The following is a 15,958-nucleotide window of genomic DNA, read 5'->3' on the forward strand; positions in this document are numbered from 1 at the left end:
ATCTATGTCAACAGGAGGTTCCACTTCCCCATCTACTACCTGATGGCTAACCTGGCCGCTGCTGACTTCTTTGCTGGACTGGCTTACTTCTACCTGATGTTCAACACGGGACCAAACACCAGGCGCCTCACTGTTTCAACATGGCTGCTGCGTCAAGGCCTGATTGACACCAGCCTGACGGCATCCGTGGCCAACCTCCTCGCCATCGCCATCGAGCGCCACATTACCGTGTTCCGCATGCAGCTACACACCCGCATGAGCAACCGCCGGGTGGTGGTGGTGATCGTTATAATCTGGACCATGTCCATAGTCATGGGTGCGATCCCCAGCGTGGGCTGGAACTGTATCTGTAGTATTAGGTGGTGCTCCAGCATGGCGCCGCTGTACAGCAACTCCTACCTGACCTTCTGGGCGGTGTTTAACCTGGTGACTTTTGTTGTCATGGTGACTCTGTACGCTCACATCTTTGTTTACGTGCGGCAGAGGACCATGAGGATGTCGCGGCACAGCTCCGGGCCACGTCGCAACCGAGACACCATGATGTCTCTGCTGAAGACTGTGGCCATTGTGTTGGGTAAGGAAGACGTTGTACACTATCTGTCCGTCGGTCCGTCTGTCCGTCGGTCCGTCGGTCCGTCTGTCTGTCTGTCTGTCTGTCTGTGCATCTGTCTGTCTGTCTAAATTCATCCCCATGTCTCCACAAGTACTGTTTATATTTTGCAATTGTTTTGAAATGTTCCCAAACTTGTCTCAGCTTTAGAAGAGGAAACTGTCTGGATTCTACGTCACAGCACTTTGATGACTGAAGTTTGTTAAGTGTTTGAGATGTTAAAACTCACTGCACTTCCTTCTGACCTTGATGTTCTGACCTCATTGGAACAGCATGTTTGGCGTTGTTGTGTACTAGGTGGAAATCCATTGACCAACATTGCCCTCTTTAGCTCTGTAACACACTGATACTGCAGTAACATTGTATGAGCAATTGTTTTATGGGATGCAGAAACCGTACTGCTTCCCACTGCTGCAAGATTTCCATCTGAACAGAGACTTCATTTCTTGGAAACGCACTTAAAGAGCATTCAGGAGAGTTTGAGAGTAGGAGCAGAAAGGAGCCTGAAGGTTATCTGCATGACAGCCCAGCAAAAGAGCCCTCACAAGTACTACAGTGATAAAACCTTAAAACCATTACCGTGACAATGTTTATGTACAAGTTTATCAAATTTGCAGGGAAGAATTGAGCTCACAGCTAATGTTTAGGATGTGAGTGAATAGTTGTGTTTGTGCCGATTTGTGCATTTGGGTGGTAGTCTCTCTCTCTCTCTCTCTCTCTCTCTCTCTCTCTCTCTCTCTCTCTCTCTCTCTCTCTCTCTCTCTCTCGCTCTCTCTCGCTCTCTCTCTCTCTGAAACAGTGCCTGGTTTATGTTCGAGCTCGGCCGCGCGCTCACTCGGACAGATTTATGTCAGAGTATTCGGTAAAGATAATATGCAAGTCTCCAGGCCTCCTTGGCGGCTTCGTAGTAAATAAAGATATTGCTGTTTCCACGTCGACCCACTCAAGCACGGTAGCAGATTAACTCTCTCATGTGAACTTTGGGGTGTGAAATGAAGGTAGACTCCTCGGGCTGCGTTATCTCATCCTCTTGTCTCTGCTGCTTTAGTGCCACACGGAACAGCAGAGAGACAAATGTACACTGCAGCCTACAGAATGGACGGAAATATGAGAGTTAACATTGTCCTTTGCCTCAATACAGATATGAAAAGTGATAATTAAACAACAACAAGCTCTGCATTTCCTGTAGACTTTGCTTTTCACCCTATTGGCCACTCGGGTGCAGATAATGGATTAATGGATAAATGCTTGTGTGAGTGGATTAATTTTCCATGAAATGCTTTGTGATAAAGATCGTTCCAGTAATAAATCTAATATTCTGGGTGAATGGGCTTTTAACAGCGGGATGGTGGAGCCAAAGCAAATGAAAGTGCAAGAAGTCTTTATCCTCTCTTCATCTACAGACTCAATTCTTCCTGAGTGAAATTAGGAAAAATATGGATGTGACTTTGCAGCTGTTCTGCTCTGCCGTAATCAGTCAAATTCAAGAATGTCTCACTGCGCGAAGAGAAACTGACTTCACCAAGATACTGCAGAGAACTCCGTGGAAATGAAACAAAACACGTCCCCACCCTATCTCCAGAGTTTCTCAATGTCAGCTTCTGCCAGTAAGGGCCTGGCTCCGATTCAACAATGTGACGGTGCAGACGCATGAAGGGATGCAGCCATCTTGGAAGTAATTAACTACATGGAAGGTAAAGAATCGTCGAGAAACGGATGCGGTCAGTTTTGTCGACTTCCAGGAACTGTTAAAGTGATCGTGGAGAGAAAGTTACGACCTGGTGACAGTTGTGGGGGTGAAAACGTTGAGTGGAGCGAGTCTTCCAAAGGTGAACCAATGATGTTTGTCTTTGGCGATACGTTTCTACCGAAGCTGCTTCACTGGCAGAGACGACCTTTGGAGAAGAGGGCGTAATGTGTTTTGCTTCAGTCTGAGGAATTCACTGCCGTTTGTGAGTGAGGTCATTTTGGAACAAGGAGAGGAGAGAAAAGAGCTGATGCACTCGTTCTGCTTTTCTCTGCTGATAGGAGGAAGAGGTTACCAGCGTCAACCAATTTCACTGTTATTGTTGTACTTGGCTTGAATTAGTCTCAGAGTGGATTCCAGTAGTGACCGCTTTTCATGGCCGAATCAACACATCCAGGGAAATGTTCCACTCTTCGCTTGCTCATTATGTTCCATTGTCGTATTAAATGTGATACTTCTGTGCGGTGAAATTGCCCATTGAAGCTTGAGTGATCGCGAAACAATCATTGCTTTGGAACGTGCTGAGCTGTGGATTATATTGCAAGAGTGGCTTGTTCTAAAAATGTTCTGAGAGCTTGGATATGTTTTAACACAGTGAAAGCTAGTAACCACTGGAATCAACTGACTAATCAACCGCTGTTCTCCACCAATGAAGAAGACACCAGCAGAAACTAGACTTCCAATCTCCTTTCAACAGTGTTTTAGACTTTAAACCCAGATTGAGAGACAGTGACTCTACAGGGCTCCTGCACAGAGGAGGTCAGGATCTGAGGGGATAGCATTCTTCTATTGGCCCAGGGTACCATTCAATTTCCACTTCCTGTAAAAAAATTTTGCATGCTAGACTCACAGGAACCGTCAGGGCCCAGGGGGAAGGTCTACTACATTGTTTATCACTGATTAGCTACATCTGCAGTCGCGCCATTAGCCACCATGCATTTGTTGCGCAAAACTGGAAACAAAGAAGCATTGAAATGTAGAAAACCAGGGCGGCAAGGTGAAATCGCGTTGTTATTGGGTCAGAGGACGAAATTCAGAGGGAGCTCGAAGGGATCAAATGAGATGGTTCACAAAAAGATGTTGCTGTGTCTGAGGTATCTGGGATACAAGTGAAGACCCTGACCTGAGCAGGACTACAGTGCAGAGTCCCCTGAAGTGAGTAGAAACACTTGAAACAGGAACCAGAACCTGATCTATGGTCCCGTTCTTGACTCCTGTGCAATGGAAAAGGACCTATTTACTGTAAGAGCCTGGAGACGAAGTGACCAGTGCTCCGAAACTGTGAGAAAAAGAGAATCTGAATATGTTTTTATGATATGAAAGTTCTTAGGAGAAGGTTTTGACGAGTTCTGCCTGTGTAGCCTTACAGGAACGTAAAGCCGCAGCATTTCCTCATCCATCCTGTTCCATCTGCTACCCAGATGCTAATGAGCGCCCCCCTGCCGTCCCCTCCACTCGTCCCTCTCAGGCACTGCACTGCAAAACCCACCATGGTTGATGTCTTCTCGGAAGGACAGGAAGGGCGAGTTGGGAAAAAAAATGAACTTGTTCCACACCCTCACGCATATGAGTGTAACCGTAAATACACACAAACACTCACGTAAACAGTGTGGGATGTGGGAGCTGCTCCTTTCACATCAGCTCTAGTGCACAGATCATTTAGTCCAGTGATGGGGAAACAAAACCACAATCTGGCTTCAGCTCTGCCGTACAAAGACAATTGAACATGTGTCCTCTCAAGAGACTGGAACTCTCACACACACACATGCAGGGATAACACGCATACATGCAGGGAAGTACAAGTTTATATGTGCGGTGCCGTAAAGGAAAAGTATCGGTATCATATAGAGGAACTGTGACATTTTTGCTTTATAGTTTTTCATTCAATAAGCAGATAGAGGCTAAAAGATGCGTCCACATACTTCTGTCCTGGCTGATGAGTGCTGTTGCCTGGTAATTGAGTTAGATTGTGTGTTTGTTTTGTAAATTGGTGTATAGGGAGGTTATTAAAGCGAGCGATCATGGCGAGCCTTACGATCCGCACGATGATCTGACGCTGAAAAAAACGTTTGAATGACACCGACAGCAGTTACCTCTCCACACTCTTCTAATGACTCAGTAGCTCTGTCCAATTCACCGTGACCTCTATCCTCCATTCATCAACGCCTGCTCAACATGTGTGTGTGTGTAGGTCAGTGTGTGTATGTGTCAGGTGTTGGTTGATGTGGGGGAGCTTCTGTGAATGATCTCATTATCTTGGACCTCATGGTGTTGTTGCATGTGGCCGCATCCTCAGACAGTATGCGTCGCCCAACCCACACACCCACACACACCCACACACGCCTTCTCTCTGATTCGACAATGTGCATGTGTTCCTTTGGCTGACAGACCAGAACCAATCAGGGCGAACCGTGATCTGCCCTCAGTGCTGAAACATGCTTGGTATGTGGTTTCACATGTCACCTGTTTTCTCTCTGTGTGTGTATGTGTGTGATGCTCTTAATGGAGGGAATTGTTGGTCACAGTGCAGCATTTCCAATCATTCACAAATGGCAAATGGCGCATCTGTCGTTCTGAATGCTGCAGCTTCCGTTGGGGGTCTTTGGCAAACTCTGCTACCGCTTCTTTAATCGTCTAGAGGCTGCACAGATTTATATTTCATTTATTACACACAAAGTAAGCCAACTTAATGTCATGGCTCCTGAAATGATGCTGTTTTACCCAAGGAGCACTGTAAAGCACTTATATTAATTTATACAAATACAAACTAATGGGGCATTTCCTGGAGTAAAGTGAATTTTAAAGAGAAAAGTGTTTCATTTCTGGCACATTGTGAATAATAAGGTGCATTTTTTAAAGCTATGACACAGTAATCCTGCAGTGAGGAATTAGGCGAGCATCTGTCATGGAAACGAGAGGAAGGGAGAGTTTCGCACACACTCGGGAGACCCTGGAAGGATCCCAAGCGGATCAGTGTGACACCGACTCTGCCCCTTTGCGGACAGCAGAGCCTCTTTATGGTCCTCAACATTTCACTGCAAAATTTGAACTTTAATCTAATCTGCAGCATATGTTCGTACGGAGCTAGTGATGTGGGAAAAGTGTCCGGGAAGGAAAAGAATAAATCCTCATGTGAAAGAGAGAAAAAAAACTGAAAACGGGAAGCCGCAGCGGCCGTCACAGGAAGATGGAACGTCTCCTGTCTGCTTTGGTGCTGGTTGGAGCCGGATCACGGTCAGAACCGCACGTGGATGGCGGGATGTAGAGACAGGGTGTGAAAGAGAGAGACAGACACGGGCTGAGAGAGACGACAGGTCTAAATGAAGAGCTCAGGCACCAAAACAGATTCAGTTCAGATAAGTACTAGTTCGTTAGTTTAGTGTAATTTCTGTCTTAATTTTGCCAGCAAATGTGCACACTGAGTGAAAACAGGCCGTATTAGCTACTTTCTTTTAGAGGTGCTCCCGATAATAGCCTGGTCTCTTTTGATTGGCCAAGTAAGACCTGTATATGCAAGTATGATACAGACAGAAAGTATGCATGAAAAGTATTACTGGATGCTTTTGTTGCCAGGGAAACAAGCCCTGCAGACATCTAGGTGAGGCTATTCTGAGTAACATGATGGGTTTCATTCAACAAGTGCAATGTAACATTATTCTAACTAAATACAAATAAGGACAAAAATGGATATGGATGACGTTATTATTTTTATGGCATTTTCTTGACATAGTAAAGTGAGGAGCCGGAAAAGTCGAAAATCAGTGTAATCCAATAATGTTGTGCTTTGGGAAATGGTTGGCAGCGAGTGAAATGTAAACCCGTCAATTTGCGGGTTTACACACAGAGCGTCCAGCCTCTGATCCTTTTAACCTCACGATTATGTGTTTCAGCCCCACAAACCAGCAGAAATGTGCCACTGAGAAACAAGCCCGCAAACCTCATTAATGAGGACAAATGGACAAATGCGCGTCTCTGGGGATGAAACGGGACACATCGGCACATTAGACGAAGACGTTTCCCACAGAACATTACGATAGATTAGAGGAGACGGCTCCTTTTCCCAGGACGTAGAAGTGCAGCCGCTCAGATTCCACCAATATGCACTAAATGCCTGTTTGCTCGTTCTGACACAAGTTTTCGTATGAGGCGACTCACAGTGACGCTCAGAGAGACGCTGGTTGTTGTTTATACTGATTATAATGTTGATCACACAGCTGATAGTTTGATGAATGAGATTCGGAGGTGGAGCGGTGAAGGGGACGTCTGTTTTCTCATAGTGCTGTCCCAGCTGTGTGTGTGTGTGCCACGCAGGGTCACGTGTGTGCGTGTCTGTGTGTGTGTGTGTGCTTGTGTTTATCCCTGTCTACCCTTGTGTGTGTGTGTGTGTGGGGGAGTGCAGGCTTGATTGCTGTAGTCTGGTCCCCATTATTTCCTTAATTTTGTTCCCATCGCCCTCTGTTTGTTATAGACACTGCCCTCTCTCTCTCTCTCTCTCGGTCTCTCTCGCTCGCTCTCTCTCTCTCTCTCAAACACATATGTAAAACAAGGAAAATTGAAGTCCGCCATTTAAAAACAGGGTTCTCGCAATCCTATAATGTCAAACTTCAACACATATTCAGGTTCTCTCTCTCTCTGTGCTTCTGTGTAATCCCACACACACCCTATCAAAGCCCTGGGAAGTGTCAGATGAGTTTTCCATGCATTTCCTGATTTTCCAGGAGCCATGCTTGTTTACTTTCCTCCGCTTTTCCGTCCCTCCGGCCTCTCTTGTGGCGTTCGCAGTGCCAGACTCTGAGTGGTTTCTTCCCTAAACAACAACGTTGGATTCCCATCTGTCACCTCAGCACGGCTGCGTCGCTCCTCCATGTGGTGAACCGAACACATTCTTAGACAAGTGGAGGGAACAATTTTGAGACGACGGCTGTGACAGAAGCAAATGGAGATCAGGGAGGAAGAGTATGAACGCTCATCTGTAGAGCTGAGGGTTCACACAGCGTTTCCTGTTTTACTAATTATCTCTTTCCCACCTACGGCTCCTGCTGCTCACCTGGACGATTCCAGGAGAGGAAATCTCTTTTGGGATTTCCTCTCCCAACATCTTTTACAGGTTTTAGTGGGAGTTGTTCCTTGTCTTCTTAGAAAGCTTTGGCCTGGATCGCGTTTCTCATGCGGGCCTGAGTTTTACGACGCGTTTCTGCAAACAAACCAACAAACTGCGGCTCCAAACTGAAACAAATTAATAGAATAACTATTCCAATCAAACCAAACTGTTTCCATATTAAAGATTCAGGGGGAAAACAAAGATAGTTGTGTTTGCTGTACAGGAAGAACGTTGATGTAATTGCATCCTGATGCTGCTGTGATCATTGTGAAAGTGTTGTTGTGTTTTGACTCAAATCTTTGCTCGTGTTCTTGCGCTCTGTCTCATTCTGTAAGATTAAGACGTTTAACAGAGAGACCAATGGTTCGCATGGTTTCCTTCGCTGGGCTGCAAAGAAATTTATCTTAAGTCCGGAGGCTGCCTGCATAGCTGGGAAGTGAGGTCAATCACTCGCTGCAGCTGCTGCCTGTGGAACGCTAAGAGATAACAGACCTGCCTGTCAATGGGTCACTCCGCCGCGTCTCTGCTTACTTCATTTGTCATCGAGTCTTTACGTTTTCCTGACTCGCTCCCAAATTTCTGTCTTTCACACGCTGCTGTTTTCCTGTAGTTTTGACAAATTGCGTCGCTGATTAAATGCATATCCATGTTTTTGGATGCAGGCACTACAATTTGACATTTATGAGCATGCAGGCAGGAAGTCATGAAGTCATCCATCTTTTTCGATTTGCTCCTGGTGTCATGGTAATCTGCGGTCGCTCTGTTGTTCAAGGTTCCAAGTTTCTAATTTGTTCAGCAGACCATGGAGTCTCAGAAGGCAAAACAACAACATATTAAGTTAAAATGTTGATGAAGAAGTGTTTGTGCCCACATCCACAATGGCATGAGAGTGCACAGAGCGTTGATGGTGGTTGTAGAGAGCCGGCGGTGGGCTGGTAGAGTGATTGTAATGTATTTGCAGAGTGATGCCAATCATAAAATGTGTTAGAGCTCAAGGATTTTGTGCGGACTCAGAGAGCAGATAAGGGGAAAGAAAACATGCCATTTCCCGGCGAAGTCAGGGTGACGGCCTAAGCACACGCTGAGATCATTCCGCCTTCTACGGCCAGAGAGAGAAGACCGCTTCTCTGCCGACACAGTGCAGTCCAGGTCTCCACGAGTGAGAGATTTAGGACAGGATCCACTGAGACAAACCTGTGGAAACCTTAGAACAGAGAGAAACCTTAGATCAATGAATCCATGCTAGAGCAAATTAAAAAGGCAAGGTGGCAATATGAGCTTGTACATGTGTGTTCTTTCATTCTTGTCTTAGTTGGTAAGAAACATTGTAAGTGACCCAAATCACAATCTTGTGTTATCTTTGCATTTTTAGGTTTATTATAGAGACAAGAAATAGAGAAAGACCAATGTGTATGTGTGTATGTTTGAATCCAGACTCAATCCTATGAGCTCATCAGTCAGGCTTAGCGACTCTGCTTCCTCTAAGCGATCTCCATTTCCTTCTCTCACCTTCATCTTCTCTATCTGTGCAGGAGCCTTCATTGTCTGCTGGACCCCGGGCCTGGTCATCCTCCTTCTGGACGTCTTCTGCGCCAGGTGCAACGTCCTGACCTACGAGAAGTTCTTCCTGCTCCTTGCTGAGTTCAACTCGGCCATGAACCCCATCATCTACTCCTACCGTGACAAGGAGATGAGCGCCACCTTCAGGCAGATCCTGTGCTGCCATCGGCAGGAGAACGTCAACGGGACGGTCGCTGAAGGGTCCGACCGATCGGCGTCATCCGTCAACCACGCGGTGCTGAGCGGAAGCAACATGCACCACCATCACCACCACCGCAACGAACACTCGGTGGTATAAAGGAGGGCTGCAGGTCGTAGAGACGAGTCCCGCTGGTCTCTATGGACTGAGAAAGGGTGGACCATGGTTAGTGGAGGTCAAGAGGGACTGCAAGCGTGGAATGGACTTAACACAGTGACCCATGTGGTGAGGTTTGGGCAGGCAGATGTAGGAGAGTTGATGAAGGAGGAGAGGATGGCAACTATGAAGAATGAAATGATGTAGAGACCATATGGAGAAAGGAAAGAGCCGGCGTCCCATCATGAAGGACTGTGATAGGCTGTTAGTATTTTTGTTTAGTTGTGTATTATTTTCTATTTGTTTTAATGCGTTGTTAGGAGCAACGCTGATATGAACTATTTAAGAAGTTATCTGTGAAGTGAAGGTAATGCCAGTATATCCCATTTCTTTCTCTATTCAATTACTTTGCATTCTGTACGAGCGGGTTTAGAACATTTTGTCCAGGTTCACCTCTGGAGGCTTAGCAGTGTTTTTTATTAACAGTCTTGAATTTTAAGTGGATAGAAGTCCAGAGTTAGAACCTTACGTTAGAGCTTTGAACCCAGTGGGAACCGACTCTTCCCACCGTGTTGAGTCGCATTCTGAAATCATATATGAGATCCACATCGGGCTTGGACCGGGTGTAAAATGTTGCTTCCCTTAGTGTGTCATTGTGGTATCAGCAGTAATGTGTAATATTAGTAGAACTAGAGTATATTCATCAGTTCGGCGTTCGCAGTGTTTCCTTTCCCGGACGGCTCGATCACTAATCTGGTGTTCCGTTGGGATCTGTGTGCTGTTACTGAACCTAGAGCTGTTGCACTACCACCCCCTCCTCTGCTATGCTACATCCACATTAATGCCTTAATATACTCACCATCCATCACATAAACATACTCAAATATTAAAATAAGCCATTATAGCTGTGATTTTACCCATATTAGGCAAATGTTTGTTTACCGATTACTGAACAAAGTTGAGTTTTGGGCTCGAGCACTCGGCAGAATGTTGTCAGGTTTAAAGTCGGACTCGGATTGAAAACTCTCAGCTCCATGTAAGGGCTTCGAGCACCAGTTCCTGAGTCTGTAATTGGGTTCGGACTCAGAAAGCGCTCTCCCAAATCAGGCCTTGGGTTCGGTTCAAGGCACGATTCAAGCTCTACCGCTCCAGCTGCTACTGTAGGTACATTCTGGAAGTTCAATCAAACACACACAAAATGTCACAGGTTCCACTGACTTACCAAACGGCAAAGGAGTAGACTTACCACTGCTTCTTAGTTTGTCTTAATTAACGGAGCCAACCGCGGCATACAACCATAACCTCTGGACCTAGACGTCATCTCCAGCAGCTTGAACCTCCATGGTGATGACTCAGCATCTTTCTTGATACCATTTGGACCCCTCTTCCTTGGTTAAGCATCTCTAAACACGGTATTTAGAAACCACAATGATCCCAGGAGTCTTTGGTGATGCTTGACAGGTTTGGAGACGTCCCAGATATGACTGCATTAGTGTTTCTTTCTGTAGCAGATTCCTCCTTCTTCCCGCCTAGAGGATGTCGTATTACCCAATGACGAGGCCTTTGTGAAATCATCTGAATGATTTCTTTTGCGTTCATCCAATTTTTATACGAGAAGCAAACAAGATCTGCAAGACGTTTTCATTTCCCTCCAGAAGGAAACAGAAACAGGAGTCGTTCCAGGGAATTTTCTCCTCTAAAACCCTCCAGGAGGGTGTTTTGGGTTTGATGACAGGCTCTGTGCCACAGCCTGCGTGATGCAAAGCCAAAGGTCCGATCTGCAGAGCGTTAACAGACTTTGAGATTGTGACATAAAACTTGACGTCTCTTTCTGGGAGTTGAAGTGAAGCTGACAGTATGAACAGTGTTTAAGTGAAACAGAATTCCCTTTAGCTCCTCGACATAAACAGGACTGAGGTCAGTGTGAGGGGAAGCGTACACACTTTATTTCGTCATAGTATTATCGGTGACATGAAGTAAATTAGACGTCCAATCAGGAATACTTTAGTGTTTTTTGTTTGTGTCATCATATGAGATGGTTGCAGTCATGATGAACATTTTAGGTGGTTGTTTCTTATTTACATATAGTGACAATTCTCAGCAAATGAAGTGTAAAACAAAACAAGCGTACGTATGAATCTTACAGACGTCTTCCAGAAATCAAGATAAATACCATTGTTTGCTTCCAGAATAATTGAACGTGGAGACACATGTCGTCGCACTGTCGTCACACACATTGGACCGCGGCAAACGTTTCGCACTTCATTGTAAATACCTCTGCGACTCCAGGGGGCGCTAACGACCCCATGTTGACTTACTGACCCCCAAACCTCCGTATTTGACCTCCACTGTAACCATTTTGTGACGCAGGATTGATTCAGGTTATATAGTAAAACCAACTAAACTTTCTGTCTCTGTGTGTTTACCAGTATGGTGCATGGTGCGTACCAGTGTAAGTATGCGTGTACAGTGTGTATGTATATAAAATATATTATTCAAAAGTTAATCACCAAAGGGAATATGTTTTGTGTTTGTAAATTCAGTTTTGTAATACTCTGTCCAAATGTACTGTAGAGTTTTGTTTATGGTTCTATGTTATGATGATGTCGTCGAGTGGTGAACATAATTACTGAATTCCCTATAGACTCCATTAGCAGTTATTAACCTGTTTGTGACCAACTAGATGTCTCCGTGTGCAGTGCCATCCAGTTTTATATAACATTATCGTTTGACATAAAGTGGGACAAAGACAATATTTCATTTTTGCAGAATGTTTTCACGCAAGGTCACGTCCCGTTTGCTGGTATTGTAGATACAAAAACTCAGACTTGACAAATTGTGAAATGGGTATAAATTCGTAAATGTAAATAAATCGTGTCAACATTGTGAAAGCGCCACAGATGGTTACCACAGCAACAGCTTCAATCCAATGCTGTTTGTTTACATTCATTGGATTACAATTACATTTCAAAAAACATGATGTAATGTTGTGGTTGTAGTTTACTGTCATGATTTTGACCTCTGTGACCTTTTGTTCTTCCAAAGTGAAATATTGCTTTTCAATGTTTATGGAAAATTCAGCCGAGCCTCAGATTTAACCGAATATCTTATAGAAAAGAATTGTGACACAGAAGTAAATGTGATTCGTATACTCTGTATACTGTAGGGGCCAATATCAGTCCAGCCACACGCATAGTGTTGATATTCCAACAATAAAACACAACAAAAGTATTAACATTTGTCGTCTTTTTTTGTATAGTTTGAAACTTGAAAGTGACAGTAAAGTTCTCGTCCACAGAAACCCAGAGTTGCACTCGTGACACCTACTGGTCAGCACCTGAACTGGGTAAACCACAAGCCACGCCCACTTCTAGCAACACTGGCAACCACCCCTCATCTCTCTTTTCAAAATTGTGAAACCATTAGCCATCAGCTCCAAGGATTTTCATCAAAACGTGTCAAACTTGGATAAATGAAGCAAAGCTGCAGCATCTATCTGATGATTCTGACGGTTTAACTGCAGGAGATCCTGTCTGCTTGTTCAGTGTTTCCATTTCTCTCTTTCTTGCCGTTTCCCACCATTGTTTTTGTCTCAATAACTTCCTAAAAGCCACTTTCAGGCAAACAGAGGAGCACTCTGGGTCACAGACAGACACAGACTGATAACCTATACATCATTATCTCTCCCCTCTGTGTTTTCACAGCGAGACCTAATAATCTATGGACCTTGAGGCTTTTCTCACAGTTTGGACAACCTCAACCTCCAGCGGTGTTCTTCCCGACACAGATTTCTTTTGGGAAATCTTCAGCAGGGTGTGGTTGAAGGAGAGACGTGAGAAAATACTGAATAGAGTTTGCTGATGTGCAGCCTTGGCTCTGTGCTCCTGTGAATATGAGAGATGCAGCTTTGTTACTGGAAGTTTCAGCAGCTTTCATCCCCCAACAAGCTGGAAAGTGTGAGACAGTGAGGAGTTTACCTGCTGTCAGTGAGAGCCTGCAGGGCCCAGCAAGGGGCCATGAACTACTGCTGTTTCCTACACTTTGTTTCTGCCATTTTGCAGCTTGAAGTTAGATGGAGGCCAAACATTTTCATAACAAAGACATTACTGGCAGATGGAAAACAAGAGATTACACACCGGAGACTCTCAACGTCTTGGAGAACACAAGTTTATATTTGCGTAGTTCGGCTTCTTGAAATTCTGACTGAAATTCCAAAGCACATGTTTAATCCAACATGACTCTCCTCTATGTGCTCTGAGCTCTAAAGGCTAAATGTTGCAGTGATGTCACAACAGATCTCTGCTGTCTGAGTCATAAGGTCAAACTAAGCAGCCAAATGTTTCTGTGTGTGTGTGTGCGTGTGTGTGTGCGCACTGTGTTTCGTGTTCCACAGCCTCTTCAGCACTAGACTCCAGCTGACTGATATACGTCTCCGCACTTCCTGTTGCTGCATGAATTGGCCAATGAGAGCCAACTCAGCTTTGGCCACACAGGAAGTTCCTGTGTGCTTAAATTGACACTGTGTGTGTGTGTGTGTGTGTGTGTGTGTCATGTCTTCACACAGTGTCAATACAGACACTTTCCATGTTTCCCAGCATGTTTTGCTGACTGATAAATTGGTCCCCGTGGTCAAATGTCCTCTTGCTTGTGAGGTCGTTAAAGTAAATACAGTCAACAGACAAAAGCTGTGTCCCGTCAAAAACAAGAAATGTTTATTTTTCTAATTTTATATTGTATCAAGACTTTTAAGAAACATGTTCGTAATAAGGTTTGATATCGACAAATAGTATCACCTCGTCTAACAGACAGTGTTGCTTCAGCTTTATCAAATCGCTGTGCTGCTCAGTTGCACCAAAGCAGATCACTGTGAGAAAACAGGAAGTAGTGTCTCGTTAGTTTGATTCCCTGATCCCCAAACAGAGAGAGAGAGAGAGAGAGAGAGAGAGAGAGAGAGAGAGAGAGAGAGCGAGAGAGAGCTGCAGGGAGGTTAGAGCCCGGGTCCATTCAGATCAACACTGAGTTTGGAGAAAAAACACTCTGAATCACTGTGTTTACAAAACATGTTTCATTTCAGAGTGAATGAAGAAGGAAAAACATCTGCATGGCGCTTCAGAGAAGAAGGGAAGCGTCAGAAGAAGGTGCAGGCAGAGTGAGACGGGAAACAATACTTCATGGACGTCACTTCATGTTGTGAGATTATGTGAGCACGTATCTGTGTTTGTGTTGTGTCTCAGTGTGATTCCCCGACATCTGTCACCACTAAAACCGCTGTGCTTCTCATCTCATATTTGTACAGGATCTGATTTGGGTCAATAGTTTACATCGAGGACACTTCCAGGATGGACGCCGCCCCCTTTTCTTCCAGCGAAGCAAAAAGCAAAGAGAGGTCAGTAAGAGTCGACGCTCCCGCCAAAAAACCTCCATGAGTAAATGAACACGATGTCATGACAAAAAGAAAGAAAGAAAGAAAGAAAGAAAAAAAGAAAGAAAGAAAGAAAGAAAGAAGAGGCGTACAGAAAGGAGTAGGAGCTGAGAAAGGAGAGGAGGAGACAAGAAAGGACAGAGGAGGATGAGGGGAGTGAGTGAGGCTCTCCACAGTTTAGATGAAGGAGAAGAGGGATGAGCCAACAAAGGCCAAACTCCACACAGCCCACTCTAAACAGTTTACATTGGGCACCTCCCCCCCGCCAACACACACACACACACATTTGCACACATATGTGAAACATTGTGGCACACTGACGCAGACACATGCTCTCCATTATGACAAACATATATCATATATGTTTATTCTGCAGATTTTTAGGTGCCTGACCTCGCTGACCTCTTCATGTTGTGCCTGGTCCCTCTTGTGGTGAGAAATAATACTGCTGCATCTACACGTCCACATGGTAAATGACTATTGATATTGTGTGTGTGTGCGTGTGTGTGTATGTGGGGGCGAGGAGCGGGGGCGTTGTTATGGTGCATGTATCAAGGAGAGCTGATGATGAAGTAAGCAGAAAGAGAGTCGGGGGGAGGTGGGGGGGTGGAGGCTTAAAGTCAACTGAAGCTTAAACTATAACATGCAACCTTTAGGAAATCTGGCCGGTACCTGAACGTGACGCAGGTTGGGCCGCACTGTGTCTCTCCGTGTACTTGAAAGCAGCTTTTATGGTGAGGAAGTTTGGAGTATGGCTCATTTGGCGGGGGCGTGTCTGTGGACGTGGCCTTTTGGCTGCAGCCTAACCGTGAAGCCACAGCAGATGGTGGCGAGCGAAAGAACAGGATGTCGCCTGTTGCTGAGCATGATGGGATTTACAGCGGCGTGTTGTCCCTGCTCGTCCTCTCTGTGCGTCCATACTCACACTGGACGGCCCAACAAGAATTTGCCTCATTGGACTGAAGTTTAACAATTGAGGATAAATCAGGATTATTGGTACCATACCCTCAAATCCACACACACACACACACACACACCACTCAGGCCCGCAGACATTGGCTTTTTAAATTTAACCATTTTGTGCCTATTTAATATTTTTTTATTAAATTTGATGTCAATTATTCAATTTCTCTAAGATAGAAAAATACAGTTTGTAACTCTAAATGTGAATGTAAAGATATTGCATAATCATGCAGGAGTTTGGGGGAGGAGCTTATTCATCC

General features: G+C 44.9%; 1 protein-coding gene across 1 annotated transcript in view; it reads left to right on the forward strand.

Moving 5' to 3' along the window:
- The window catches only part of lpar1 (lysophosphatidic acid receptor 1), a 29,319-nt gene extending 16,788 nt beyond the window's left edge, over window positions 1–12,531 (forward strand). Inside the window, exons 2-3 of the mRNA XM_076164244.1 lie at window positions 1–574; window positions 8,991–12,531. The exon at window positions 1–574 is cut by the window's left edge and continues 188 nt beyond it. Coding sequence (XP_076020359.1) covers window positions 1–574; window positions 8,991–9,316 — 900 coding nt within the window. The 3' untranslated portion in view covers window positions 9,317–12,531. The remainder of the gene's footprint in view (window positions 575–8,990) is intronic.
- Window positions 12,532–15,958: the final 3,427 nt, after the last annotated feature.

This window comes from Genypterus blacodes, unplaced genomic scaffold (genome assembly GCF_046128005.1).
Source record: "Genypterus blacodes isolate CSIRO-AG114 ecotype Tasmania unplaced genomic scaffold, CSIRO-AGI_Gbla_v1 ptg000133l_1, whole genome shotgun sequence".
Classification (NCBI taxonomy): Eukaryota; Metazoa; Chordata; class Actinopteri; order Ophidiiformes; family Ophidiidae; genus Genypterus; species Genypterus blacodes.